The 27,843-nt window shown below is 53.0% G+C and overlaps 1 protein-coding gene and 1 non-coding gene across 3 annotated transcripts; both read left to right on the top strand.

Moving 5' to 3' along the window:
* Nucleotides 1–338: 338 nt before the first annotated feature.
* Aldh4a1 (aldehyde dehydrogenase 4 family, member A1) lies at nucleotides 339–27,159 on the top strand. 2 transcript variants are annotated; one of them, NM_175438.4, is made up of 15 exons: nucleotides 362–665; nucleotides 11,183–11,276; nucleotides 11,365–11,457; nucleotides 12,132–12,179; nucleotides 12,857–13,012; nucleotides 14,427–14,576; nucleotides 14,654–14,728; nucleotides 15,843–16,030; nucleotides 18,081–18,154; nucleotides 19,545–19,741; nucleotides 19,982–20,029; nucleotides 20,858–21,010; nucleotides 21,580–21,701; nucleotides 22,447–22,565; nucleotides 25,626–27,159. In NM_175438.4, exons 1-15 carry the CDS (start codon nucleotides 607–609, stop codon nucleotides 25,736–25,738), a joined length of 1,689 nt encoding a protein of 562 aa, NP_780647.3. In that variant the 5' UTR covers nucleotides 362–606; the 3' UTR covers nucleotides 25,739–27,159. The 2 variants fall into 2 exon arrangements, with proteins under 2 accessions (XP_006538756.1, NP_780647.3); XM_006538693.4 differs by lacking the exons at nucleotides 22,447–22,565; nucleotides 25,626–27,159 and adding an exon at nucleotides 22,094–22,424 and having other exon boundaries at nucleotides 339–665.
* Mir7020 (microRNA 7020) lies at nucleotides 21,510–21,579 on the top strand. Its single transcript, NR_105987.1, has one exon. It is a non-coding gene; the product is annotated as a microRNA 7020 (primary transcript).
* Nucleotides 27,160–27,843: the final 684 nt, after the last annotated feature.

Raw genomic sequence — 27,843 nt, forward strand, 5'->3', positions numbered from 1 at the left:
GCAGCCCCCGGGGAGGTGGCAGGGAGCTGGCCTTGGTGTGGCTCGGCGGGCCCGGGCAGAGTTGTAGCCTGCAGATGTCCAGCCTTCCAGCCACCAAGTGTTGGGGACCCAAGTAGCACCTGTCGCGTCGACCGGGTCCCCCCCCCCCCCCCCCCCCGGCCACTTCTACTACTGAGCACGCGCTCTGTGCAGGATCTGTCATTGGCTCCTGCAACTCTCCAGCCCTGCCTAAGAAGGCTGCAGCTTGCCTGTCCTGCTGATTGGCCTGGAGGCTTTCATGCGAGACTCTGATTGGTCAGTGAGGCTCACGCCCTCTCTCCTTGGGTCATACCATAAGGAGAGGAGACGAGGAGAAGAGAGTATCATTTCAGGGCTTTTCTGCTGCATTCTCTTGACCCGCAGTCCACAGTAGCAATTTTGATGTTAAATACAGCTGATGTTTATTGACAGAGGGGGAAGGGTACCCGAGGAGGGGCCCCGAAGGAGGTGGACCGGGCGATGCTGCGCCTCCCGCAGAGGTAGTGCGCTCCGGGCTTGTCTAGTCCAGCCCGGTGGGGCTGACTCTGAGCTTCCCACAGCTGCGCAAGACTGTTAAGAGTCTCCGCGATGCTGCCGCTGCCGTCGCTCCGCCGATCCCTGCTGTCCCATGCCTGGAGGGGCGCTGGGTGAGTGAACCCCTCTGCTGCCTGAGTCCTGAGAGCCGTGGACAGATCCCACTCTGTGGGTCCTCCAGGTTGCAGCCATTATCTCCAGGGTCCCTATGGCTCCCCTAAGTGCGCGCCGGGTCGCGACCTGCAGAGCCACTCTCCCATGGAGAACCTGTGGCGCCTTACCAGGTCTCTCTAGAGCAGTGGTTCTTAACAAATGCTGTGACCCTTTCCTCTTGGTGTGGTGACTCCCCAACCGAAAAATTATGCCACTTCATAACCGTATTTTGCTACTGTTATAAATCGTCATGTAAATATCTAATATGCAGAATAGCTGATATGCGACCCCTGTGAAAGGATCGCTCGGGGTGGCGACCTACAGGTTGCAAACCAATGTCCTAGATGGCCAGTTTTCCTATCCAAGGAACCCCAGGGAGGGTGTGGCGTCCGGATTTGTGCCCACGCCCCCTTCCTACACCCCTCTTTCTCCTAACGCTGTATATTTCAAATTTGCTGATTCTCCCAGACCTTGGCCGGCCCTGTGTTCCCATTCTGGAGCCTTCCGACACTCCCAGGGACCTCTCCACCCCACTCCCTTTTTGTTCAATATTGGGCTTTTGTTTTACGGTGGGTGCCATAATGACTTTTATAACGTGTGATGCGGCTCTGCGTGGCATGGGGCTCATTTTGAGGTTTGCCTAAATCCATTCAGACAAGTTCCTTAATAAATCACCGGGAGGCAGAGGCAGGCAGGTCACTGAGTGCAAGGCCAGCTTGTTCTGCAAGAGCAGGTTCGAGGAGGGTCAGGGATACACGAGAAACCCTGTCTCAAAAACAAACAAACAAACAAACAAACAAACAAACGTAATGAAGAGACAGGTAAGCCCTAGGGCAGAGAGCTGCTTGCTTTCAGCCAGAATCCTGGCTGCCTTAGTGATGTGTTCCAATATCCTGCCCCAGTATGGCTCACGGCCTGTTTGAACTTGGGTATTATTCCCCATTTCTGCCTGCCTTCCTTGTACAGTTTACACAGCACCCCCACACCCCTACTTTGGTTACTGTTTGCCTGCTCTGTGGCCTGTGACCCACCGTGTCCACCTCCACTGAGTTGTGACCTCTTTGAGTTAATCAGTGACCCTTTCCCTGCTCCCATGGGATGACCTGGGTGAGTTTCAACCCTTCCTCATGTTGTGTGACGCTATTAGGCAAAGGACATGGGATTGGGGGGTGGGGTGGGAGGTGGGGCGTGTGGTGAATGGAGCCTGCACCTCTTCAGTTTCTTCCTGCTCCGAGACCACCCACTGCAGCCCCGGGATGGAAGGCTCAGATAGGCAGAGCCTTCTATAGATTCTCAGGTTTACTTTGTACCTCTCCGGGTGTCAGTGTGCTACAAGGTGCACTGCAGTCAAGGGGATCATGCACTGGGTGGGGGCAGTGCATGATCAGGGAGTGGAACTCGGGGGAGTTTTCAACTTAACTGGCCAGAGAGGCGTGGACCCATGCATCTTGTCTTCTTTTAAGGAAAGCAGTCCATGTTATGAAGTAGTTTCGAATAGCAGTATCATTTTGCTAGCTAGCTAGTGTGAGGGCCCCACGCTGAGCCTAGGAGCTTGTTCTGGGGAGGCAGATGTAGCTGTAGTTACAGTTGGTCTGGATCCAGATCCCCGCCCTTCAGTGTGCGGCCCCCTAAACTGGTGGGAAGAGGATTTTGCAACCAGTTCTCTGGCCTCCTGCTGCCTGGTTTCTGTACGGTGCGGCTGGCCTGGCAGGGCGCCCTGAGAGGTTTCACAACATCAGCGAAATACATTCACCTTTGGGGCAGGTCTGCAGAATGCTTAGGAGAGCTTCCAGCCTGTGCCCGTGGTCCTGGTGGCTTCTTCAATCACGATGGGAATAATATCTCTGGATAGATGTCTTCTCCTCAGTGGTTGAGAGGCACAACCCCTAGGACAGTTGGGGTTATTTATTTAGTCCCTCATTCTTTTTAAGACTTATTTATTTAGTTAGTTATGGAGAAAGGATTTCTCTATGCAGCTCTGGCTGTCCCAACCTCATCTTCCTGCCTCTGGGATTAAAGACATGAGCCATCTCCACAGGCCTTGTTTTGTTTTGTTTTGAGACAGGGTTTCTCTGTGTAGCCCTGGCTGTCCTGGAACTCCATTCATAGACCAGGCTGGCCTTGAACTCACAGACCTATCTGCCTCTGCCTCCTGAGTGCTGGAACTAAAGGCGTGCACCATCAAACTCAGCTTCATCTTCTGTTCTTAATGGATTTGGTGGCCTCACACTTAACTCCTGCTTTGATGGCAATTTGGGGATTACTTAGTTCAAGAGAATGACTTATCAAAGGTAACAAAACGAGTTATTCCCTGCTACAACGTAGCAAATGAAGGCTCATCTCTGCCTTGAGCTGATGCAGCAAGCATAACTCTCTTCTCAAACACAGACCCGAAAACTGACCCTGGTTTCTCCACTGCTCTGCTCTCCTGTGTCGTTTGGGGCAATTTTAGTTTCACCAGTTGTGAATTCTGAACTCTCCCCAAGCAATGTTAGCTCTATCAGCCTGGGCAACGTGGGACCGCCCAATCACAGCTCCCCTGGGAGGGATGACTTGATAAGAATTGGTGTGCGTGAGTTATATTTGAACTACAGACTCGGGCGATGTTTTGTGAATCTCTTGATTTCCATAACTGAGTCTGTGAGTGGTGTGTGTGCTCGCACGCGTACGTGCGTGCGTGCGTGTGTGCGTGCACGAGCCACTGCACACAGGGAGGTCAGAGATAGATAACTTTGGGTGTTGGTCATCCCCTTCCACCTTGTTTGTGACCCGGTTTCATATATTTTTGTTGTTGTTAGTTACAAGGTAGGCCAGGTCAGCTGGCCCGTGCGTTTCTTGCTGGGTTTGTACATGTGTGCTGCTGTACCTAGCTTTACATGGGTTCTGGGGATTCAAACTCGGGCCCTCCTACTTGTATGCCAAGCACTTTTTCACTGAGCTGTCTCCCTGGCTCTCAGATATATTCAATTAAAAAGTTGATATTTAGCCAGAGAGATCTCAGGGGTTAAGAGCACTTGCTTGTAGCTCGTGTGGAAGACCTAAGTTCTAAGCTCTTCTGATCTCCACAGGCATTGCACTCATGTGTGCACACTCCATATACAGACACACACACACACTTAATTAAAAATAAACTTTTTTAAAGAATTAATTTTGTTTTTGTTGGGTAGAGTTGGCACAGGCCTTAATTCCAGCACTCAGAAGGCAGAAGTGGGAGGGTCTCTGTGAGTTCAAGACAAGCCTGATCTACAGAATGAGTTCCAGGATAGCCAGAGCCTATCTCAAAAAAAAAAAAAAACAAAAACCCTAAACAAACAAACAAACAAATAATTGATTATGCACTCAGAGCCAGCCCAGTGATTGAGCATTTGTCTGGCATCAAAACTACCCACAGCTGACGTCATGTAAACGACACATGAAATACACCTGCATTCTCTCTCTTGGGCGCCATGCCCAAGGTTATGTGGATGCAAATCTGAAAAGAAATGAAATCCAGAAAGACCGATGGTCCCAAGGGTTGTGGGTAAAAGCTACGTAGCTGAAGTTTCCTCTTTGTAAGCTGTCCTACCTTACTGAATGTCCCCAGGACATGGAGCTGTGACTGACACCTGCTAATCTCTGGGCAGACTGAGTAACTAAGGGAGCTTGCCAGCTAGCCCTTCCTTGTTAGGAGACATTTTATCATCGAATTACCTTTTGGTAGGGGGCTGGAGAGATGGCTCCGTGGTTAAGAGCACTGACTGCTCTTCCAGAGGTCCTGAGTTCAAATCCCAGCAACCACATGGTGGCTTATAACCATCTGTAATGGGATCCCATGCCCTCTTCTGGTGTGTCTGAAGACAGTGACAGTGTACTCACACACAGTAAATAAACAAGTCTTTTTTAAAAGTTACCTTTTGGTTTGGAGGAGGGTCTGGCAACAGTGGCTTCTGCCCCTTTCCTTGCCTTTACTCCAGGGCTGTTGGTGAGTCTTCCTGTGTATCTCGGGGCTGCTTCCAGCACATCCCCGGCGCCCCCCCCCCTTACCCCCCAGCCCTGCCGTTGTTGAGGGTAGTCTTTCTTCAGTCACGTGGGTTGTTTTGTTTTGTTTTGGTTTGGTTTTTTGAGACAGGGTTTCTCTGTATAGCCCTGGCTGTCCTGGACCTCACTTTGTAGGCCAGGCTGACTTCCAACTCAGAAATCCGCCTGCCTCTGCCTCCCAAGTGCTGGGAGCGGTGTTTGTTTTTTTGTCATGCATGGGCACAGGCGGTATTGTTGAGCTCTGGCCTTTCCATTGTTCTAGGTACATCTCAGAGTCCTCAGGTGGAGTGTCCTTAACCTCACTCTGCACTCTGCCTCAGTGTCGTCATCTGTATATCAGGGATGATCCTAGCAGCCCCGTCCCAGGCAATGACAAGGGTCACATGTGAGGGTGTGGCACCTGCGGTGCACTCTGTGACTACCGTGAAGGACCAGGTGGAGCCTGACGTCCTTCGCTTCTGACCGCTGTTCAAGCCCACACTCCTCAGCTGGCAGTGGCACCCGGAAACACACTGCACCTGGCACACAGTAGGTGTTGAACTGTTGCTGTCAAAATGACCCAGAACGGAGTGCAGCTTGGATCCTGGCTCCACCTCTAAGCTGTGCTGTGGTTCTGTGCAGTTGGCTTGGCTTTACAGTGCAACCTCGAGTTGTCATGTGGGAGGTATCAGTAGCCGACTCTCACATGGTTGTCTTGACATCGGGATAGTTTGGGTTTTTTTGCAGTGTTGAGAGCCTGTGTGTGTAAAACAGGTACTTACCATGGGGCTGATTGTCCAGCCCCCCCCACCCCCCTTTTAACATTTATTTTGAGATAGAGTCTTGCTAAGTTGCCCAGGCTGGCCTTGAACTTGCAACCTCTCTGCCCCAGCCTCGGAGTAACTGGGATTACAAGCCTTCATCACAAGGCCTTGCTTATCTTGGGGTTTGCATGAGTTCATGGATTGTTTGACACATGCTCAGCACCCAGAAAACTGAGGCTTGTTGTAATCTGGTGACCCATCTCTCTCCCACAGTCGGCTGCCTTGTGTGGCCAGCCCTGACAGAAATACTGAGGACAGCTGGACAGCAAGAGAGTACTCCAGGATGGGTGTGGTGGCATATACCTTTAATTCTAGTGCTTTGGAGGCAGGAGCAGGCAGATCTCTGAGTTTGAGGTTAGCCGGGTCTACATAGTGCACAGTGAAGGCTGGGCTGCAGTGCTAGTGACTGTCCATCTGAGGCATTCCCCTCCTCCACATGGGAAGTGAGTGGTTCCTTTGCACTGTGTGGTCAGGGGATTGACCTGCCCCGTCATCCAGGCTGGCCCAAGATCTCTGAGATATCCTTTGACCACAGACTATATCTCCTGACTTTATAAGTTTGTGCCATTACAGATGAGCTGTGACCAGGAGCTGTAAAGGAGTAATGCTATCTCTGAGTATCAGTTGACTTATCCATAAAATGGGGTCACAGTGCAACCTAGTACATTACGAGGGTCCCTGTACCCGATGGTCAGCTTTAACTGTCAGCTTGACACAACCTAGAAACACCTGGGAAGAGAATCCAAGTGAGAGACTTTCTACTTTGAGTTGGCCTGTAGGGGAATGTCTTAATTGAGTTAATTCTGAAAAGACCCAACCCACTGTGGGTGGCGTCATTCCCTAGGCAGGAGCTTCCGAGCTGAGCATAAGCTCTTGAACACGTATGTGTTCTCTTCTCTCTGCTCTTGACTGTGGCTGTGACCAGCTGTCTCAAGCGCCTGCCTCTGAAGTCTCCCTACAGTGACAGACCCGGGTGGTGAACTAACAGAAACCTTTTTGTCCCCAAGTTGCTTCTTGTCAGACTCTTTTATCATGGCGTTAGAAAGGACACAAGGACAGTGTCCACACCTCACTCTGCTCAGTGCTCAGAGCTCAGGGGATGAGCTACAGTGTCTTCCAGGGCATCAAGGTGAAGTGCTCCTGTCGACTGCCCCACCCTGAGCCTGTACTTTCCTCTCCCCGGGAGCCTCCACTGCTACCTTAATTACACCTAATTGAGTGATAAGGGGGATTTGCTTTATCAGGCTGCAGATTACAACTGGGAAACAGGCAGCTGAAGGGAACAAGATAACCTCTACTTACTTCTTGACCTGGTACTTAGCTAGCAGGAGGTCCAGACCACAAGCTCAGTCCTGAAGGTCTGCTGTCGGCTCTCACACCCTCACACTCCCAGGCTTGCTCTCTGCCGGCGCTTATGTGTGGGGTTGCTTGGAAGGGACACAGGCTGCTTCCGGATCGGATGCTCAGGCTCTGGCCCAAATCCCCCTGCTTGGCTTTGAGATGATGGAAAGCCCCCTCAGACCTGAGGGTGGGGTGGGGGACCCACCGGTGAGGGACATCCAAGTGTGATGGGAGGTCTGAGGAAAGGACGGGCCGGCTGTGCTTCTGCAAGGAATGTGTGATGGGGAATGAGCCTAAGGGCTCCCGAGGATCTGAGTCTTCATTGTAGAAGAAGTGGTTTTAAGGTGAGTCTCCCTCAATCCGGTTTTCATGTTCAAGTCTGGGGCTGGGGCCTGCAAGCTGGCTCAGCAGGCGAAGGCGCTCGCCGCCAAGCCTGACGACCCAAGCTTGGTTCTCAGGATCCATGCAGTAGAAGCAGAGACCTGACTGACTCTTAGTTGATTTTTGATCTTCCCGTCTACGCCGTGACACATTAGAAAGAAAACATAGTCCACTCTGCCATATAGAAAATCACGGGCTCACTCACCCATTGGGTGGACCCGTGCAATCGTAACAGATGTATCGTAGTGTGGCAGTGTCATGCCCACCCCTTTTGCAGCAGCCCCTGGTTGAAAGAGGTCCCCTTGGATCGGCTTGTGTCCAGGAGGTTTCTGTGTGGGCGTTCTCTGTCGCATTCACGATGACTAAGTTGCTTAGCTGCGTCCTCCTCAGAACAGGTCCCTGGCACTGGAGAGGCAGGGTGATGGCGTAGCTTTGGTTATGGCATAAGCAGCCTGGAGATAGCGGCGGAGACTTGACTGTTACGTCGGACTCTGATGAATGAGGATGGCACTATTGAACCTTGGACAGGGTGGAGCCAAGCCCTCTTTCACCTGGTCTCCTCCTCTCAAGAGTGCTGAGTTTGCTGGCTCAGGTTCTTCCTGGAAACCGTGACATCTCCTGCCACTAGGTGGGGGAAGGGGACGTGGTCTCTGAAGCTTGCAAGGAAGAAGAGCTTTCTGGCTCAGGCCCTGGCCCCGTCCTTAGCGGGTTAGCCCAGGTTGCCAGGAAGCATGAGTTGGGTGGGTGTAGACCTTGCCCTGTGCTTCCTCTCTCTCCACAGCGGGAGGATTGAGATCCGGGTTGAGCTCAGAAACCTGTGGAGAGTAAACCACCTGGTGGGCGGAGTAAACCTGTGTTGTTGCTTTGGGCAAACCTAGCTGACTGCATAGATGGATGGATGAATGAATGAATGAATGAATGAATGAATGAATGAGTGAATGAATGAATGAATGAGGAAAACCGTCCTGCCTAGAAAGGCCTTCAGGAATCCTCTTAGAGCTCTCATACTTCCGGTAGCTACCCCTTTGACAGACCTCTATCTCCAAAAATACATTAGATTCACAACAGTAGCAAAATTATAGTTACAAAAGTAGGAACGGGTGAGATGGCTTAGTGGGTAAGAGCACCCGACTGCTCTTCCGAAGGTCCTGAGTTCAAATCCCAGCAACCACATGGTGGCTCACAACCATCCGTAACAAGATCTGACTCCCTCTTCTGGAGTGTCTGAAGACAGCTACAGTCTACTTACATATAATAAATAAATAAATCTTTAAAAAACAAAAAACATTCCTTAAAAAAAATAGCAACGACAATGACTTTATGGTCGGGGGTCACCACACCTTGAGGAACTATATTAAAGAATTGTAGCTTTCAGAAGGTTGAAAACCACTGTCCTGGAAGCCTTAAGTCTTGCCAACTGATCTGCCTCCATCTTCGTCTAAGCCACTGGAGGGGTGCCTGTTAAGTCAGGACAGATCACTAGCCAAAAAGAAAAAAAACACAGCGCACTGGGAGAAAAGCTTGTTAGTTTTGGAACCACTTAACTCAGGCTCAACGTGATTTTTGAACTTGCCTCCTCAGGACCTGGAGACGGTCCAAGAGCCTGAGGTCACAGTGGGTCTCTGCCTTGGGGAGGGTGGAGGGAGGCCTGTGGGACTTCTGTTTCTGGCATTGCTTTGGGGGGTGGGGGAATGGCAGAATGGCAGGGAAGAGAGACCCTGTGTGGGCGGGGTATCTGCTGACTTTTTCCCCACCAGAGCTGGATCTGTCCTGAGTATGATCCTGGTTGGGGATGGGTGGGGTCTTTGGGAACTCCTGAGCCTTGGTACATCTATCTGGACCCAGTGGGCAAGGAATGCCTGGCTTGTTCACGCACAGTTGGAGGTGACTTTTGAGGGTACCCTGTAGTGTTCTTGGGCTGAGGAAGCAGGCTCCAGGCAGGCCTCCCAGAGGAGTAGATGAGCCCTGCTGTTGGAGAGGGATCTTGACTGGCTGGGACGGTTGGCTTTGATTCATCTGCTTCCAGGAATGACATTGTCCAATGCAGTGGGTGGTTGGGGGAGGCCTGGAGGCCTGTTGGACATGGGTCCACATGCGAGATTTTTACCTTCCCACTGTCAGCCCCTAGAAACTCCAAACACCTCTCTCCCTGTTGCCAGGACTTCAGGAGGAAGGGGGGACATGGCAGATTTCTCTAGCTTTGCCAGCTAAGAGCTGCCCGGTCTCCATAGTAACCTAATGGGTTTCACTATTCTGTTCTGGAGCTTAAGGGAGGTAGGTCTGGGTCATTGGCCAGACAAGGGTGAGGCCAAGGAATGTGACGTGGCCTCTGGGTGTGGCCGTGGAGGGAGCGTGGACACCTTCCCTCACCACCTCCAGGTAGATTCTTAGTTTCTCTCTTCTTGAAGATCTGGTCAGCAAATGTCCCTCTTCCTCCCCCTCAGCCATCTTGGCCTTTCCCCCACCTCTCTGTTCTGGCCTCCTTCTGGCATGTGCCCCCTCCAGACCTCCCTGACTCAACCTTCATGGCCCTTGCACTCCTTCTCGTGGAAAAGGAGAAACACGTGGCTGTGGCCGTGCTCCCTCAGCCTGGCCGCTCACTCCTGATGGGCGTGGCTCCGCTGGAGGAGGACCAGCCTAGAGCTTTTCTCTGAGAGATCGATCGCTTCATCTTGTCTGAGTGTAGTCCAGGCCACTATGTTCCCACAAAGCAGCACTCGGAGAGGGGTTGCTTCTCTGCCCAACTGTAGCATCACAAAACCCGGCCCAGAGAGAGCACTCCTGGTTTTCTGAACTGTCCCCTCAGATCACCCAGCCCGAACCCCAGGCATGTGGTAACATACCCCAGCATCTCACACATGGTACCTGGCTTTGTCTACATCAGCTAATCTCAACCTTCCTAATGATGTGACCCTTTAATATGGTTCCTCATGGTGTGGTGGCTCCCCAGACATAATTTCATTGCTACTTTATAACTGTAATTTTGCTACTGTTATAAATTGTAAAATATCTGATATGCAGCCTATCTGATATGTGACCCTCAAAGCGGTCATGACCCACACATTGAGAACTGCTGGTCTAGACTCAAATCCAGGTTTCTTTTCATTTCAGCCTTGAGCTAGTCATTGTCATGATAAAATGATCAACTGACTTATTCCATAGGGAACTTGTATCTGGACAGTTGATGAGGCCTGCCCTGGGGTCTGTGCTCTGTTAGTGTTGCCAACATTAAGATGTCCTCTGAGCTGTCCTCATTTACAAAGAATCTGGGACCTGTGGGGACATCCCACATCTGGGAAGTGGAAGAGCTGAGCCTTTAGCTCTGGAATGGTGGGACCCCAGCTGCTGGTGACATTCCTTCTATCTTCCCCTCTTCGTGCTCCTAGACAAGGAAGGAGATGGTGATCATTCACCAATTAGGTAACAGGAATGGGACGTTGGTTCTCTGAACCAGCCCTGCCTGTTGCTACACCCAGGACCCAGGCCAGTCCTCCCAAGTTTGTGGTCCATATTTGATGCCCTTGCCCACTTGAATGCCAGGTCTCTGCTGAGGGCATCTCTCTGGCTCACACTGAGAGACTCAGCCCTCACAGGCTACCTGTTCAGTGTAGAGAAAGCCTGACTCTGTGAAGTGAATTTCAGGGGAAAAAAAAAGAGAGAGAGACAATGGGTCTCTAACATATACAAAATGACTTCAGGGGGTTGGTGGCGTCTTCTCATTCAGTAGCTGTAGAAACAGACTTAGAGCGGGCGAGTCATGCACCCCAAGACACACAGGGGTAGGGTTATGATTTCTAAGTCTTAGACCCAAAGCCAGTTGTCTCCCCAAGCCCCGGTCTTGCTTTGAGCCAGCCCGGGGCCACCATGGAGACACAGGAACTGACTTAGTGGCTGCTAACCAGTCTGCTTTCCCCCCATGCTTGTTCCGTTCCCAGGCTACGATGGAAGCACACCTCCTCTCTGAAGGTGACCAATGAGCCCATCTTAGCATTCTCTCAGGGAAGCCCCGAGCGGGATGCACTGCAGAAGGTAACAGGGAGAGGGGTGTCCTGAGGGGCATGGGACAAAGAGAGGCAGGAGATTCCCATCCACGTTTCTGTCCCATTCTGTTCCCCAGGCTCTGAAGGACCTGAAGGGCCAGATGGAAGCCATCCCCTGCGTTGTCGGGGACGAGGAGGTGTGGACCTCCGATATACAGTACCAGTTGTCGGTAGGTCGGACAAGGACAGGCAGGGCTCAGCCTCACCTTGCACTCAGACCTCCCCCTGGAAGCTCACGGGACTGCCTGTAAGGGTCATTGTTCCTCTCCCAGATTTTGAATTCTGTGGATGCCTAAAACTTCTAGAATCAGAGGGTGCCACTCACGGTCCATTCCTGAGGCATGTCCAAAGCAAGGAGCTTGGGAAGGGTGTGGGTGTCGCCGGTGGCGTCTTCCCATAGATCAGTTCCTAACTGGAGTTCAATCCCTCTAGAAACCAGCGTGGCCTTCAGCAGACCAGGGAGCTCGCAGGTCTCACAGTCAGAGGCGGGGGGAGGGAAGGGCTCTCCCCTGGAGAGGAGAGGACAGAGTGGAGGTCAGAGGACAACTTTGTGGGGTCAGTTCTCTCCGTCCACCTCTGCGTTCTGGGATATTGGAGTCGCATCGCAAAGCTTGAGCGGCAAGCGCCTTTACCCACTGAGCTGCCTCCCTGGCCTGTTGGAAGAGCTTTTAAATGAGGCTGGGTGCACAGCTTCTGGGGGGAGTTGCCATGGCCTGGCAGTTGAGCTGGGTGGGATTCAGACAAGTCCGAGTGACCACAGAAGCTGATAACTCACAAATGGAGCAGAACTCTGTGGTGTTGACTTTACTTATAAACGGTGACACCTACTCCCCTCTTCTTTCAGCCCTTTAACCATGCACACAAGGTGGCCAAGTTCTGCTATGCTGATAAGGTGAGTTCCTGAGTCCCCGATGACCATGGTGGGAGTGGACCGCACCGCCTTTTCCCTGGCCCTGGAATCTTTGGGCTGAGTCTGCAACAGAACCAGACATGTACAGGTTAACTGGAGCCAAAACCTAGCTGTGTTGATCAGGGCAGTAATAGCACCAAATATTCCCACTAAAGTGCCCACCACTTGGAGCTGACCTGGGGAGGGGGTCTTTCAGGGATGGCGTAGATTCTGTAAGACAGTCTGAGCAGTTAGATACGTAGATGGAAAGCCAGGCCGAGAGATAGAGATAGAGGGATAGAGATAGAGATAGAGATAGAGATAGAGATAGAGACAGATAGATAGATAGATAGAGAGAGCCAGCCAGCCCATGGGAGTGGCTGGTGCTACATGGTAATGAGGGCTGGTGGGGTCTGGGTCACCTGTAGCTAGTATGTGTGCCAAGCCGTGGTTCTGACCCCAAGGCTGGAGTGTCAGAGATCCCGAGGGTGTGGCACCTCCTTAGACCATGGGAGTGAGTGAGGCAGGAGCCTCAGACCTCACAATAACAGCAGGATGGGCTGTCTGTAGCAGTGTGGACAGGACTTGGGGGGCCTTCTGCTGGTAGCTAGTGTCCTTCTGGTCCCCCCTGTGTGCCCCGCTGTGTAAGGCAGAAGACAGCCCTTTATCTCTCTCTCCAGGCCTTGCTCAACAGAGCCATCGATGCTGCCTTGGCTGCCAGGAAAGAGTGGGACCTGAAGCCCATGGCAGACCGGGCCCAGGTCTTCCTGAAGGCGGCAGATATGCTGAGTGGGCCCCGAAGGGCGGAAGTCCTTGCCAAGACCATGGTGGGACAGGTGAGGATGGACAGGCCCCGTCAGGCTCTGTCAGGCTGTCAGACTCCATTCCTGACACCAGACATTAGCTGAACAGCTTCTGTGTGCCAGGAGCTGTCGGGGACTTGGAGATGCTCCCCAGAAACAAGGCTGTAACATAGGTTACCAGATGCGGCCGACAATGGTGAGCCCATGTGTCCCACCATGGCCTATCACCTCCCCTTCAGTCCTGCCATCCTACTCCAGGCCACACCTTTGTCATTTCAGGCCCTCCTAGTGGCCAGCCTTCTGACATCACTGCATGGCACTGCCATCCACAGAGGTGTCAGGCAGCCTGCACAGCCAGCCTGGGACACATGGGGCTCACACACTGCAGGTCGGAACTTGTGCCAGCCTCTCTGCCTTCAGCTCAGCCAGGCCCCCCTGCAGCCCTCAGTGGGCGCTCTTAAACAACCACAGAGTTGCTCCTGACCCAGGGACTGCCAGGGTCTCTGCCGGGTCCTCACCCCATTGGGCCCCTCTACCCTTCTTCTGTCTTGTTTTTCAGTACTCTTAAGTTTCCTGCGAGGCTGTTTTGCCTTTGATGGAGTGAGTTTGGGCTTAGCAGGAGTCTGTGGGGAAGCTCAGACTCCCTCTGGCTCTGCCCAGTGTCCCCTGCCTAGAGGGGACTCTGACCATCTGGCCTGGCTCTATTTTGTCCTCTAAGGGGCTTCCTGGAATTCCAGGCTCAGAAGGGCCATTCTGCCCCAGTCTGGAGCTGTGTGTGTGGTGTCAGTTATAGTTAAAGCTCAGGCCGCAGTGGGCTGTTAATTGTATATTTACTGCCCATGTGAGAGGTGTCTTGCTTGATATTCATCTTTAAGTTGTCAAATGAAAAATGGGATTTTGAGAAATGGTTTTGTAGAGTGAGCAGCACACTGCACTGAGGACGGAGTCATGGAGAGAGGTTTAGTCTGCTCCAGGAAATGCTCACCTGAATTCCTTAAGAATTAACAGCCACCAAAACCCCAGGCTGCCCACCTACTCACCCAGCTCTGTGACAAGAGCGCCCTCTGCTGCGTGGAGGTGGGATGACAGCTCCTCGCCTTCCCTTCAGAGTTGCGATTGTGATGAGACATCGTCATGTGTGGTTGTCACAGCCTTTTTGTTTGGCTTGAGATTCAAGGGATTTTAGGAAGCACCCTGAAGGTCTTAGATTCAAGGGATTTTAGGAAGCACCCTGAAGGTCTTAGTCTCCTACGCTACACACTCTAACAATATGCCAAAGAATTATGAACCGCGTACCTCTGCAAGATGGTCAGAGGTCTGAGAATCAGGTCCTTTCCCTCCTCAGTCCTGGGGCAAGGCATGGTCAGCCCATTGGAGGTTTTGTTCCCTTCTCTGAGCTGGCTCTGGCCTGTCTGGTGTCATTGAAGCTGGGCCGCCATCCTAACAGGGCAAGACCGTGATCCAAGCAGAGATCGATGCTGCAGCCGAACTCATCGACTTCTTCAGGTTCAACGCAAAGTTCGCCGTGGAACTGGAGGGGGAACAGCCCATCAGTGTGCCACCCAGCACCAACCACACGGTGTACCGGGGACTGGAGGTACTGCAGGGCAGGCAGTGAGCCACAGGGCCTCCTAGGAGCATTGAGCTTCATCTCACAAGCTCCCTCTCCCTCAGGGCTTCGTGGCGGCCATCTCTCCCTTCAACTTCACCGCGATTGGAGGCAACCTGGCAGGCGCTCCGGCCTTAATGGTGAGGACCGGGGCCAGGGGCCAGTTAGTCACACCCCGGATCTCAAACCCAGTCTGCCCATAGTTATGGGAGAAGTACAGAGAGTAGCAGCTGGGGCTGTGGATACGTTTTTGGGTTCCAGCTCTTGGTTTATCTTACAGCCTTGTCCATTTGTGGGAGACCAGGGCAGAACCCAAGCTGAGAGGCACAGTTTCCTCCTCCATTCAGCAGGAGCAATAGCATGTGTGTGCGTGTGTGTGTGTGTGTGTGTGTGTGTGTGTGTGTGTGTATCAGGGCTCACACCATCAACTCACAAAGATTGAGATATGCTAGATGCCAGGCAGATCCAGCCAAGACTGAGCCATGGATCTGACAGCTGCTGCTGCTGTTGCTGGTGACCTAGAGGACTCATATGTGTGGCAGCCATTGACACTGTGTGCTAACGATGTCAGTTAACTTGAAAAGCTATGAGAGGGGTGGCTGCCCCTGTGCCTCTTTGCCAGGTGATACCTGAGATGCCCATTAGGAACTTGTGGAGGGATAGATAGGAATTTGGAGTCTGGAGCTCTGAACTGAAAGCCACAGGTCTTCTGTCATTGTTGAGAGAAGGCACCTGTACCTGAGGGAGCTCCCAGGCTGATGTGGGGGATCCAAAAGCCTGCCAGGAAGAGAGCTGGTGTTGGTCCAGCAGCCTGGACCTTAGGCATGGCGTTTGTGCTCTCTGTGCATGCACAGGGACAGCCTCGTGCATTGTGGATCGGGCCCTCCTGGTGCCTATGAGGCTGCACGTGCTCTGACTCAGCGCACGTGCATGTAGTGTGTGCGTACTTGTCCAGCCACACCCTGGGATGTCCCAGAACACTGGGAACAGTCGTAACCTGGAATGAAGGCAAGACTCGGCCCAGGCTTGCAGGGAAAGGGGGCCCAGGCCAGAGTGAGAGGTGAAGACTGGGGTCTCCATGGCAGGGGCCTCTGGAAAACAGCACAAACAGTGCTGTGAGCTTGACAGCACAGTGAGCTTGGATAGGGTCTGAATCAGGTTCCCATAGGGGTGACCGTGCTGTGCAGCGGGATACATGCTGGCATGGTTGGTCTTTCGCCACCTTGTGAATCATGTTTGACACCTTTATGACAGGGCAACGTGGTTCTGTGGAAGCCCAGTGACACTGCCATGCTGGCTAGCTACGCCGTCTACCGCATCCTCCGGGAGGCCGGCTTGCCCCCCAACATAATCCAGTTTGTGCCAGCCGACGGGCCAACCTTCGGGGACACAGTCACCAGCTCAGAGCACCTTTGTGGCATCAATTTTACAGGCAGTGTCCCGTAAGTCCCTGAGGGGGTGGGACGGGACATGGGGTGTAGGGATATGAGCTGATGTTTGCGGCTGTGAACCCAGCGGTCACACGCTGGCCTTGCCCACTCCCTCTGTGTGAGCATGGGCGAGCCACTGTGCCGAATGAGAGTGGAGGGGTCCCTATCTTGGTGAATCTTTGAAAGGATGGAAAAGGTGAACCATTGTGTGGGCTGGAAACACAGCCCGTGGCTGAGGACAGCCTCCCACCACAGAGGGCATGAACGGGTGAGCTGGAAACAGGAGATGCTGGGCCTGCATTGTGGAGGAGGCACCCCCGTGGAAGGTTGGCTAGGCAGAGGTGAGGAGGTGGGAACAGGGTTATAGGAAGGAGGAGGATACTAAGGGGGCCTGCTGGCTAAGCCTGTGATACTTTGCAGGGCGTGTCCCCTGGGCCTGGAGGGTGGAGTCAGAGGGGCAGACCAGGCATCAGCACGCAGACTCAGCAAGTGTCTTCCAACCCCCAACCCCCAACACCCCCCACCCCCCCCCCCCCGAAGCACAGAGTTCTGTGTCAAGGCTGGAGATAAGTTAGCTATGAGGTCAAGGTCCCTGCTCGCCACCTGTCCACTCCGCCTCCCTGGGTCCCATCTTTCAGATTTGGCCCAGCAGCTCCTAGGAGTCTTCCGAATCTGCAGAGGTGTGTGTGGGCTGCACGCGGAAGGTGGTGGGAGACGCGGAAGGTTCTAGGGAATTGGTCTAAGCACTGTACTGTTTCAGGCTGGGGTTGCCCATTGGATCTAAGAGGGGCTAGCTTTGTTTTCTTGGATTCCTAAGAGCCATAGCCCGGACATGTCTAATTGGGAGTGTTTTATCTTTTAAACCTTATGTGGTGTATGTTCCGGTCCCCCTGGGCCTGCACGTCTCATTAGCTAGAGGTGGACAACACTTTGTAGCTTCCTCAGACCCTCTCCATACCTGGGTCTGTGTATCCCAGGTCTGCCCACTGTTTGCCCTCCTCTCCTGTCTGTACTCTCTCCTAGGATTCGGCTTCAAAAGGTCTGGAAGTTGGGAGCTTCAGGGATTGGGATAATAGCTATGGATCATGTAGAGATCTCAGAGCCTAGGGCATAGTACACCAAGCAGGGTGGTGAGCCAGTGGGGGTCTGCAGCCAGGGTCTGAGTCCGGGACAGTCTGGCCTCGGTAGGAAGAGGGATTGATACTGTCAGGGTATACAGGCTTGGGGGCAGTTGAGTCATGTGTAGGTCACTGACTGAGGAGCTTTCTGGTCGAGTGGGTGGAGCTGACTGGGACAGCCCCGTGTCCCATTTAGCATCTGCAGCCCTTACTGTGTGGCACCTGCAATGGCGTCTCTGCACCCTCCGTGCCTGGTTCGCCAGTGTGGGTGGTTGGTAGCTTGAGGAGTGCTGACAGGGCCTTTTCCCCAGAGGCCTGTCCTGCCAGTGCTCGGGTCTCTGCCTGTTAGCAGGCAGAGAGAGGGCCTGGCCCCCTGTTTGCTACGCTCTAGCAAGCTGCTAGGCCGAAGGTAGCAAAGTCATAAATTACCGTTAGCTGCTGTGCCGGGTGATTAGCATTTTTATTGTTTTGTGGTGTTGAGGTTGGTCACAGTGAAGCCCGGGGAGGAGGCTTGTGTCTCAGGGGCGGCAGGTCCGGGTGGCCTGAGCTGTTGGTTTGGTCTGTCAGGCCAGGCCCTGGGCCAGGATGCTCCCCATAGCCACCGAGGTGTGTGTTGCTTTTGAGCGACTGCAGTGTGCCCAGCGTGAGCCTAAGTTCGGGCTTATTCTGGAACGCCTGTGGGCCGAGCTCATTCTTCAGGTGAGGTGCAGAATTGGAGGCTTGGCGACACTTCACACAGCCCTGTGTCAGAGCCCGGGACCAGCACTATCTGTTTTCACATCTGGGCCTTCTGGGTGCCACCCCACCCCCATCACAGCTGCCAGTATCCACTTAGTTCCTCCTGGTACTACCGTGACCCCTGCACACCCGCCTTAGGCATTTCCCCCAGGTCTTTTTAGCCTCTTCCTCTCGTGGCTTCTTGACACTGTGTCTCTTGGTTCTAGCACCTTCAAACACCTGTGGAGGCAGGTGGCCCAGAACCTGGACCGGTTCCGTACCTTCCCACGCTTGGCTGGAGGTGAGCCCCGCCCCTCACACGCTTCCAGGGACCCCCCCTTCCTGAGCCATTATGAGCAACCAGGAGAAAGAGAAGGGTCACTTGGATCTTCTTGGGATCCTTTGAGCCAACAATGGGGACTTCTCTATCAGCCTGCACAGTGACACTCCTCCCCCCCCCCCCCGCCCCCGGAGCTATGTGTGAGCATGAAACACCTAATCATGCCTGTGGCGGGGACTGAAAGCTGTGTTCCTTTTTGGACCTGTGTTGGTGGCACACATGACTCAGGGCTGCTGTGTGGAAAGCACGGGTCTGAGCAGGGGAGGAAGGAGCCCATTTGTGGGTGTGGAGGGGGGACAGGAAAGGAGGAAGCTAGCTGAGAGGACAGCAGCGTGGTCTCTCATCAGCAGTGGTAACTCTCTCCCTGAGAAACCATTCTCTGATCACAAACACTTGATGCACGTTGTGAGGCAAAGCCAATGGACTCTCCTCCTCCAGGGTTTCTCAGAGCTTTTAGTACTCCATTTATATCCTCAGAGAGTATAACTGGCTATGCAGTGTTTCCCGGACTCCCTGGGCCACGGAACCCCATTTTGCACAGTCCCCGTGGGGCCAGGAGTTGTAGAACACACTTTGCTGAGACCTCAGAGAACTTCTGCCTGGGGTGCACTTGACAGTAGAAGCCGGGACTGATGATGGCTCAGCCTTCTAACCCCTAGTGTGAGGTGGGACCCATGGGAGGCCCTTCCTGAGTTAGCTGGCCTCTGATGTGTGCCTGGGTTGCCCATAGCAACTGAGCTTCTCAGTTATGGACTTATGAACTCTGCAGGGGAGGGGGCAACCTCTCCTTCATGTGGGCCATGGCCCACCCTGGAGCCAGTGGCTGCATCAAGGCTTCTCAGTGTATTCATCTTTGAGATGGGGGCAGGACAATGGAAGTGGTCCTCAAGACTTGGGCAGACTGATAGTTAGGAACAGCACCTCCAGCACCTGGCAGGTGGTGTGTGCTTTTGGCTGTCTGATGTAACTTGTTTCTGAGCCGGTAAACTGAGGCTGGAGGGTGCCATGACCTGTCTGAAGGTCATGTAAAGGAGTAGATGGGTCCGCTCCCCCGCGCCCCCCCCCCCCGTAGGTTTCAGGAAAGCCTGGCCCGCCTTTAGGAATGGGTGGGCGGGCCCTTGGGAGCTTGGCTTGTGGTGCTCTTTTGGTTTTCTCTGTGATGGGGAGTTGGTGCCTGCCGAAGCCCTGTGTTTTCCTGTTCCCTCCCCCAGCCTTGCTTCCCCAACTATGGAGTGGAGCAGGTCTGGCTTGTGGCTCCCTCTCCCTCTCTTCTGCTGAGTGTGGCGCTGCGGATGGGTGTGGGCGGTGGTCCGGGCCGCACCCAGTGATGGCCACACTCTGTGCCCTGCAGAGTGTGGCGGGAAGAATTTCCATTTTGTGCACAGCTCGGCCGACGTGGACAGCGTGGTGAGCGGGACGCTGCGCTCGGCATTCGAGTACGGCGGCCAGAAGTGCTCAGCCTGCTCGCGCCTCTACGTGCCGAAGTCGCTGTGGCCGCAGATCAAAGGGCGACTGCTGGAGGAACACAGCAGGATCAAAGTGGGGGATGTGAGTGGGGCCTTGGCTCTCACAGCAGGTGGCTGATGGGATTGGAGGTCGCTTGCTCAGCTCGCTCTCTCCAGCAATTTGAGTGCCTCCCTGCGGCTCTCTCTGGCTCTCTGAGGCTGGGTCCTTCCTTGGGGGCTCTGCGCTTGTGGGGTGGGGTGCATGTAGGAAAAAGGGTCCCTTCCTCTTTGCCCTACAGTGTCTCACTTTCTGTCTCTGTCTGTCTGTCTGTCTCTTCCTCAGCCTGCAGAGGACTTTGGGACCTTCTTCTCCGCAGTGATTGATGCCAAGGTAGGGGGTGAGATGCAGTGCTTTCTGGGGGAGGGGCACTGGGCACAGATGTGGGACAGAGTGGGACAGGCTGGTCAGTGTTGCTGGTAACTATACATGTGCCTCCCTGGCTTGGAAGAAGGCTGGATCATCCACGGCGGGAAATTGTCTGCCCATACTCAGACCAGACTCAGCAAGCCCCTAAAGTGTGCATGTGTACACACACTCGTGTACGCACACATACAGGCAGGCCCCACATGTGTACTTGAGAGCACAGCTCTGAGACCATGATGTAGATATAGCCTTGAAAACACATCTCTGTAGCCACATGCCCGGCAGGCATCCCTGCTAAGAGCGTGCTTCAATGTAAACATGTCGCTATGTATGCACCTTTCTGTGTGTCTGTCTCGGAATCTGTTGGTATGTAAGGACAACTGTGGTTTGACCCCACGTGTTCTTGCCACCCGCTACATAACACATACATATACATATACCCAGCTTCCAAAACCACAGCATACTCACTCATACACACACGCCGTAGACATATGCAGCATACACATATCACACATGCACTTAGGTAAACACCACACACACACTACATCGACACAACCACATACCGCACATGCATTCAGACAGGGACACATGTTATAATACATACACACACATACTCAATGTGGACTCTTCTCTGTGTCCCTACCATGGCTTAGCCAGGCTTTCAGTGTCTCCAACCCTGTTCCCCCTCACCTTTAGGCAGAGGTATTTTGGGGTGAATACTGGGCGGGGTGGGGCGGGGTGGGGCGGGGCAGGCAGGGAGTGGCTCTCTCTGATGCTCCCACTCACCCACCCTAGGCCTTTGCTCGCATTAAGAAGTGGTTGGAGCATGCACGTTCCTCGCCCAGCCTCAGCATCCTGGCAGGGGGCCAGTGTAACGAGTCAGTGGGTTACTACGTGGAACCATGTATCATTGAGAGCAAGGACCCACAGGAACCCATCATGAAGGAGGTGACTGCTTCGGGCTGTCCTCGGGCATGGCGTCATGCTGTTTTCCGATGCCGCCTGGTTTCATGGCTGACAGAAATGGCTCACAGCCGGAGGGAGCTCAGGAGTTCAGACCTGTCCAAGACTCGTCCCTGTCCCTGTCGCTGTCAGTGCTGGCTGTGGCCTAGCACGCCATTGCCACAGCTGCTGCAGTCCCTGTGGGCTTGCTGGCTCCCTGTGGTGTGGCCATGGCTGATGCCTGAGATGGGATTGGGGTGCAGGGCCAGAGAGAGCACACCCTTAGTGGGAGAGGAGCCCCCAGGAGGGAGGATGCCTTAGCACGTGCTGTGCTAAGCCTCCTGCGCTCCCCAGGGCCTGGCTGCTTTACCTGAGGATATGACAGGGAAGCCAGAAGGTTCTGGGTCTTCTGCCTAATGGTCAGGAAGCCAGACACAGAGACCAGAGGGGACCTGGAGGAATCGGCCCCTCTTTGGCCCTGCTGTCTGGGCTGTTGTGTGGGCTGAGGTCTGGGATGGTGGAGAGGGTGACCAGATGGAGACATCGTAGGCACTAACCCCTCTCTTCTCTCCCAGGAGATCTTCGGTCCTGTGTTGACAGTATATGTGTACCCAGATGATAAATACAGAGAGACGCTGCAGCTGGTTGACAGCACTACCAGCTATGGCCTCACGGGGGCAGTGTTCGCCCAGGATAAGTGAGTGGCCTCAGCCCTGGGAGCAATGTTGTGTACCCGTTCTTGCCAGTTCAGCGCCAACCTCACCTCCTGGATGCAGTTTCTGCTAATCCCTCATCTGCTTTCCCTCACAGCGTTCCCTCAGTCCTTTCAGCTTACACCTAAAGGCAGACTGCTGCAGTCTGGCTTGTTAGATACATAGCTGTCACAAGCCCCTGGTGACCATCCCTGTCTGAATCTCCAGGGACAGGCGTGGGGACCTCATGATTGACCTGTTGGGGGCCCCACTGAGCTAGGTGACCATCCTGCCCCGTGCTGCAGAGTCTTGCTGCAGTGGAAACAGATCTGATGTGGGTGGGTCCTGCCACCCTAACTTTGAATTTTTATATTCTTCTCCCTCCTCGGCCCCGTAGCCACTCTGTCTGCCGCTGATGGACGTGCGAGCCCAGGAGGAAGCATAGACTCTGGGTGTTTGCTGTGCTCTAGTGAAATGGATGAGTTAGACTGGAGACCTCCGTTACCCCCCAGCCCCCCATTACCCCGCTAGTTGTGGCTTGACCCCCTGTGGTCCACCCAGGCCTCCCTGTGACTCCAGAAGGCCAGTGAGCTAACCCCCTTCTCGGGAAAAGCTGAGCCTCAGGGCCCACTCTAGCATCCTGTTCCTAACGTGGCTGCTTGCCTAGCGGGAGCCATTGTGGGCTGAAAGAGGGATTAGAGGCCACACTTGGGGCTGGCGGCCCCCCATGATCACTGTCCTGTCTCCTAGAGCGATTGTCCAGGAGGCTACGAGGATGCTGAGGAACGCTGCTGGCAACTTCTACATCAACGATAAGTCTACTGGGTCTGTGGTGGGCCAGCAGCCCTTCGGGGGCGCCCGGGCCTCAGGTGAGTGGGAGGCGAGTCTTGGTCGTTACCTTGGGGGTATAAGTCGGAACAGAGCAGCTCACTGTGGAGTGTATGGATGTCCAAACACGGTCTTTTCAGGAGCTTCAGAAGCTAAGAGGCTGTTCTCCTGTTGTACCAGGGGGGAAACTGAGGCACGCATGGGGGAGGGCTGTGGACGTTAGCGTCAATGCTCACCGGTCCACCTCCAGACTCAAAATCACCGGAGTCCAATGCTCTGTAGCTCATAGGTGAATCTTGGGCTCGGGAGAGGCAGTGAATAGCCAGCAGCTACAACCCGCTAGTGGTAGCCAGGACCAGAACAAGTTAATGGCAAATGTAATGTTTCTATCCATCTATGCGGCATATAGCGTTTAAGTCAGCTAATCTGTCTCTTTAGATGTGTGTGTGTGTGTGTGTGTGTGAGAGAGAGAGAGAGAGAGACTAAAAAGCATTCAAAGCCGTTAGTTCTAGGTCTTTGAAATATGTTGTATAATTGCCACCCCTACTCACCCTGTGGTGCAGAATGCAGCACCCCAGGACTTGTTCCTGTCTGCAATTCCTAGCCTCTAGCGACCGCTCTCATTGCCAGCTTCTGAGATCAGTACTTTTGGGTCCCGAGAGAGCGCACCATTTTGGTGTTTCTGAGCCTGGCTGATTTCATACAGCATATCAGCTCCCAGTTCCCTTTTCACGACTGAATACTATTCCACAGTGCGTATGTACTAGTTTTTTCAAGCACACGCTGGTCAGTGGACTGTTTGGCTGTTCTCTTTTCTTGGCAGTTTTGCAGATAGAGTGGAAGTGAATGTTGATACACAGATAACTCGTCAGTGTGCGGATTTTGTTTTCTTTCCTGGCTAAATATTCAGGAGGGATTGTTGTCGTATTTATTTGTTTATTTATTTAGGCTTTTTCGAGACAGGGTTTCTCTGTATAGCCCTGGCTGTCCTGGAACTCACTTTGTAGACAAGGCTGGCCTCGAACTCAGAAATCTGCCTGCCTCTGCCTCCCAAGTGCTGGGATTAAAGGCGTGCACCACCACAGCCCAACTCTGTTGTCTTTTCTTAAAGAGCAATTTCCAAAGCATTTCTCATGATCCTTTAGTAACTTGCCCTCCCTGTGCAAGACACGCGTGTGTGCATGCGTGCAGTTCCTGTATTTGTACTGGGGGCTCCCTCTCCTTTTGTGTGTACTAATATTTGCTCTCTAGGTTTTGATGCTCTGATACTGGCTGCCTACATATTTACAGCTGTTATTTTCTATTTCTGGTTTAACTGCTTCCTCATTTCTAACCTCTCCCACCCTCTCGCCTCCTCATCCAGTTTTCGTTTAGAGTTTACTTTATCTGTTGTGAGCAACTCCTGTGTCTTCAGGGGGTGAAGTGAGTGTCTATTAAATGATGTATAATTAGGTCTTGCTTACTTATTTACTTAAAAATGAGTATTTTGGGGGGGATCGGGTATGAGGGCACACACCTTTAATGCCAGCTCTTGGAGGGCAGAAGCAGGTAGGTTTCTGTGAGTTCGAGGCCATCCTGGTCTATGTAGAGTTCCAGGCCAGCCAAGGCTGCATAGTGAGACCCTGTCTCAAAAAAACCTTTGATTTAGTTAATGAGTGTGTGTGTGCATGTATGTGCTACAGTGCACGTATGGAGTCACAGAACACATTGTGAGAGTTAGGGCTCTCCTTCCACCATGTGGGTCGAGGGGACCAAACTTAGCTCATCAGGCATGCCGGTGAGCGCTTTTACCTGTTAACTCGTCTCAACAGCCCAGGGTCTTACTGCTTTGTTTTGTTTTGTTTTGTTTTGAGATAGGGTCTCACTCTTTAGCCCTGGCTGGCCTAGAACTCGCTTTGTAGATCAGCCTGGCCTTGAACTCACAGAGATCCACTTGCCTCTGCCTCCCAAGTGCTGGGATTAACACATTTTTTTAGGTAATGAAAAAAAGTATGTTCTGCATATGAGTAACAGGCTACGTGTGTGTAGTTACCCGAAGAATCCAGAAGGTGGCGACAGATCCCCTGAGCTGGATCTGTGGTTGTGAGCCACCTTATTTGGTTGTCGGGAACCAAACTCTGGTCCTGTGGAAGACCAGGAAGAGCTCGTAACCCCAGAGCTCCCGCTCCAGCCTGGGTCTTGGTTTTATTAGATCCATTCACTCATTATGACTTTTAATGGCAGAATTTTTAAAAGTTTTATTTATTTATTTTATGTATGTGAGTACACTGACTGTGAGCATTCATGTCGTTGTTGGGAATTGAATTTTTAGGACCTCTTTTTGCTCAGGTTATTCCCTCTCACTCCAGTCATCTCCGCTCACTCCGTCAACCCTGCTTGCTCAGTCCCTGCTTGCTCAGGCCCAAAGCTTTATTTATTATTATACATAAGTACACTATAGCTGACTTCAGATGCATCAGAAGAGGGCACCAGATCTTATTACAGATGGTTGTAAGCCACCATGTGGTTGCTGAGATTTGAACTCAGGACCTTCGGAAGAGCAGTCAGTGCTCTTAGCAGCTGAGCCATCTCGCCAGCCCCTTAATTGCAGAATTTAATCCACTTACATTTATGCTGATTATTGATAGCTAAGGCTTGGTTCTTAGCTATAGTAATATATAGAGTAGAATTATTATAATTCTTTCTTCCTCTCTTACCTACTTCCTGTGGTCGAGTGATACACTCAAATATTGTGTTTTAATTCTTGGACTGTCTGTCTCTCCTTCATGTCTCAAGAACAGCTTGGCTGGGCAATGTTGGTTTTGGTTGGTTGGTGTTTTATTACGTGGCTACTGTGAACCTCAGCCTCTTATCTGCCCTCCGGCCGTGCACACTTGGCCTCTGGTCATGCACACTTGACCCTGCTATGCTCAGCAAGCCCTGAGCCTGTGAATATATTTAGTTGCTATGTCTCCAAGCCTCCTAGCAGGGTATGTTGTGGACAGAGCCACCATTTACCCTTCTAGCTGCCAACCCTGTGCTTCCCTATTCACCATGCTAGCTCCCCTACCCGCCACCTCTCTCCCGCTGCCAAGAACCATCGTGTGTTCTCTTTCCCACAGGAACCAATGACAAGCCAGGAGGTCCCCACTACATCTTACGCTGGACATCACCCCAGGTCATCAAGGAGACTCATAAGCCCCTGGGGGACTGGCGATACTCCTACATGCAGTGAGCCCAGGCCAGCACCTCTGTTGTCAAGCAGATGTCCATCCAGATGACTGACATCTCTGCACTGACCCCCTGCTCCCCACCAGCTTCTTCTGGACTCTCTACAGCTGAGCTGGACCCTGTCCTGGCCACTGGGTGCCTGTCCTCGGAGTCAGGTGCCCAGGCTTCGGGTCATATTGGGGAGGATCAGCCCAGTCCACCCAGAATTCTCATTCGCTGCGGAACGCCCTGGTACCTGGCAGGTTCCCCGCCTGTCTGCTTTTCTCTCCTCATCCTGGGCCTGGTGACTCAGAGGGCCTCAGAACCTAAAGGGATATTCTCAGGACCCTGTCAGGGAAGGAGACAGCTCTGGTGTCTCACCTCACCACTCAGAGACTCCTGACCTTGGCCTTGTCCCCTACACATGTCCAGTGAGATAGGACCTCAGCCAGATGACTGCAGGGGCATCAGCTGGCTTTGTCCCTTGGTCTGTGCTAGCTCCTTCTGCAGGGACTTGTATCTAGCCATATGCCTTTAGTCCCATGTGCCTTCCTCCAGGGTGCTTGTGCATCCCTGAGCCTTCATCCCTCCTGGACACCTGCTGGGAGTGACCAGTGGTGGTCATCCCATACAGGCTGAGTCTGGGAAACCTCGAGGCGGGCCTCCATTCCATACTCTTGTGGGATGGATGCAGCCAGCCCAGTGGTAGCCAGGGAGAGCTCCTGCTTGGGTCCTGGATAATCAAATGTTTCTAGTGGCTTGAAAGCACACATGACTTTTTAAGGACATTTGCCTGGGGTCCACATGGAACTGGTATAGCTGTCACCAAGGGCTACGCTGAAGGGTGGGGTACCAGTACCAGGGCCAGCTCTGCCTTCTGCTTCCTTTCAGGGTCCATGTTGCTTCCCAGGGAGCAGGACTCGGCTACAAATGTCCCAGTTGTGCAGTTGTACACTGTGAGGGGGTGGGGCTACTGCCACCCGAGAAAAAAAATGCCAGATATCTACTCAAAGTGGCCATGGAGGGAGGGGAGGGGCAGACTGGCTTCTCATTCCTAATCTAATGAACTGCCAGAGTCTTGTCACGTGGTTCTGTGTGGTGTCGTGGGAGGGAGGAGTAACTCCGGAGCCCAATGGCTAGGTTTAGAAATGGCTTTCTGTCCCACCCCCACCCCCCCAAATGGTCAAAAAAATCATGTAATTTCTCCAACCTTCCATGTCTAAAATGGTGACGATTCCGTCATATGCACGGAGGATCAATGAGCTAATTCCTGTGGATTTCAGACAAATGATCAGAAATGTCACCCGTTCGTTTGTTCTCCTACCAGTATGTGCTGTGGTGGCTGATCTTATGTGTCACCTTTGCCTGGCCATGGTTCCCAGAGACCTGGTCAGCCACTGTGGAAGTTTTTATGATGGTGCAGTAAATATGTGGGCAAAATACTTATATTTTGATCGTGTGTGTCCTTTGCATGTCCGCGCATGTGTGTACAGGTGCCCACAGCAGCCAGGACGGGTGGATCGAAATAGTTGGGGCTGGTGTTACAGGCCTTTGTGAGTTTACCTCTAAATTCTAGTTGCCCGAGAAAGCAGTGAGCGCCCTATCTGACTGTCCATCTTTCTAGCTCCAATATGCTTCTTTGGAGACATGCTCTTGCTAGGTAGCCCAGGTTAGCCTTGAATCTGGTTCCTCAGCCATCTGAGTGCTGGGTTTTCTAGCCTGTGTCTCCAGGCCTGACTTCAAGAAGCACAGCAGACGTTTTGTACTGTGAGCGTTCAAATAGAACCGAGGATGAGTTCGCCCAGGAGGAGAATGTCCCCCGGAGATGGTTCTGGCCTGCCCCATCCATTCTCCCATTGTCCCTCTCTTCAAACCCGGCTCCCCCACTTCTCCCTTTACAGTCTGTGAGTTCCCTGTCCCCTGGAGAACCTTGCCTAATACATACTTCAAGGACTCTGTCTCCTTACTCTTAACCCCACTAGCAGGTACAGCCTCACTCCCTTTGTGCACATGAGGAATCTGAGGCAGAGGTGACACGGCACGTCCCAGGAGAGCGGGGTTGCTGGGATGCGAACCCAGATCTCTCTGCTGTACTCCTGTGTCTGCCTCGGGGAGACCCATTCACGTGGC

This window comes from Mus musculus, chromosome 4 (genome assembly GCF_000001635.26).
Source record: "Mus musculus strain C57BL/6J chromosome 4, GRCm38.p6 C57BL/6J".
NCBI lineage: Eukaryota > Metazoa > Chordata > Mammalia > Rodentia > Muridae > Mus > Mus musculus.

Coding starts and splice junctions, on each gene's coding strand:
- Aldh4a1 (NM_175438.4), top strand. CDS start 607: ATGCTGCCGCTGCCGTCGCTCCGCCGATCCCTGCTGTCCCATGCCTGG. Junction 14,729..15,842: donor CAGGCGCTCCGGCCTTAATG/GTGAGGACCGGG, acceptor CCTTTATGACAG/GGCAACGTGGTTCTGTGGAA. Junction 16,031..18,080: donor AATTTTACAGGCAGTGTCCC/GTAAGTCCCTGA, acceptor TCTTGGTTCTAG/CACCTTCAAACACCTGTGGA.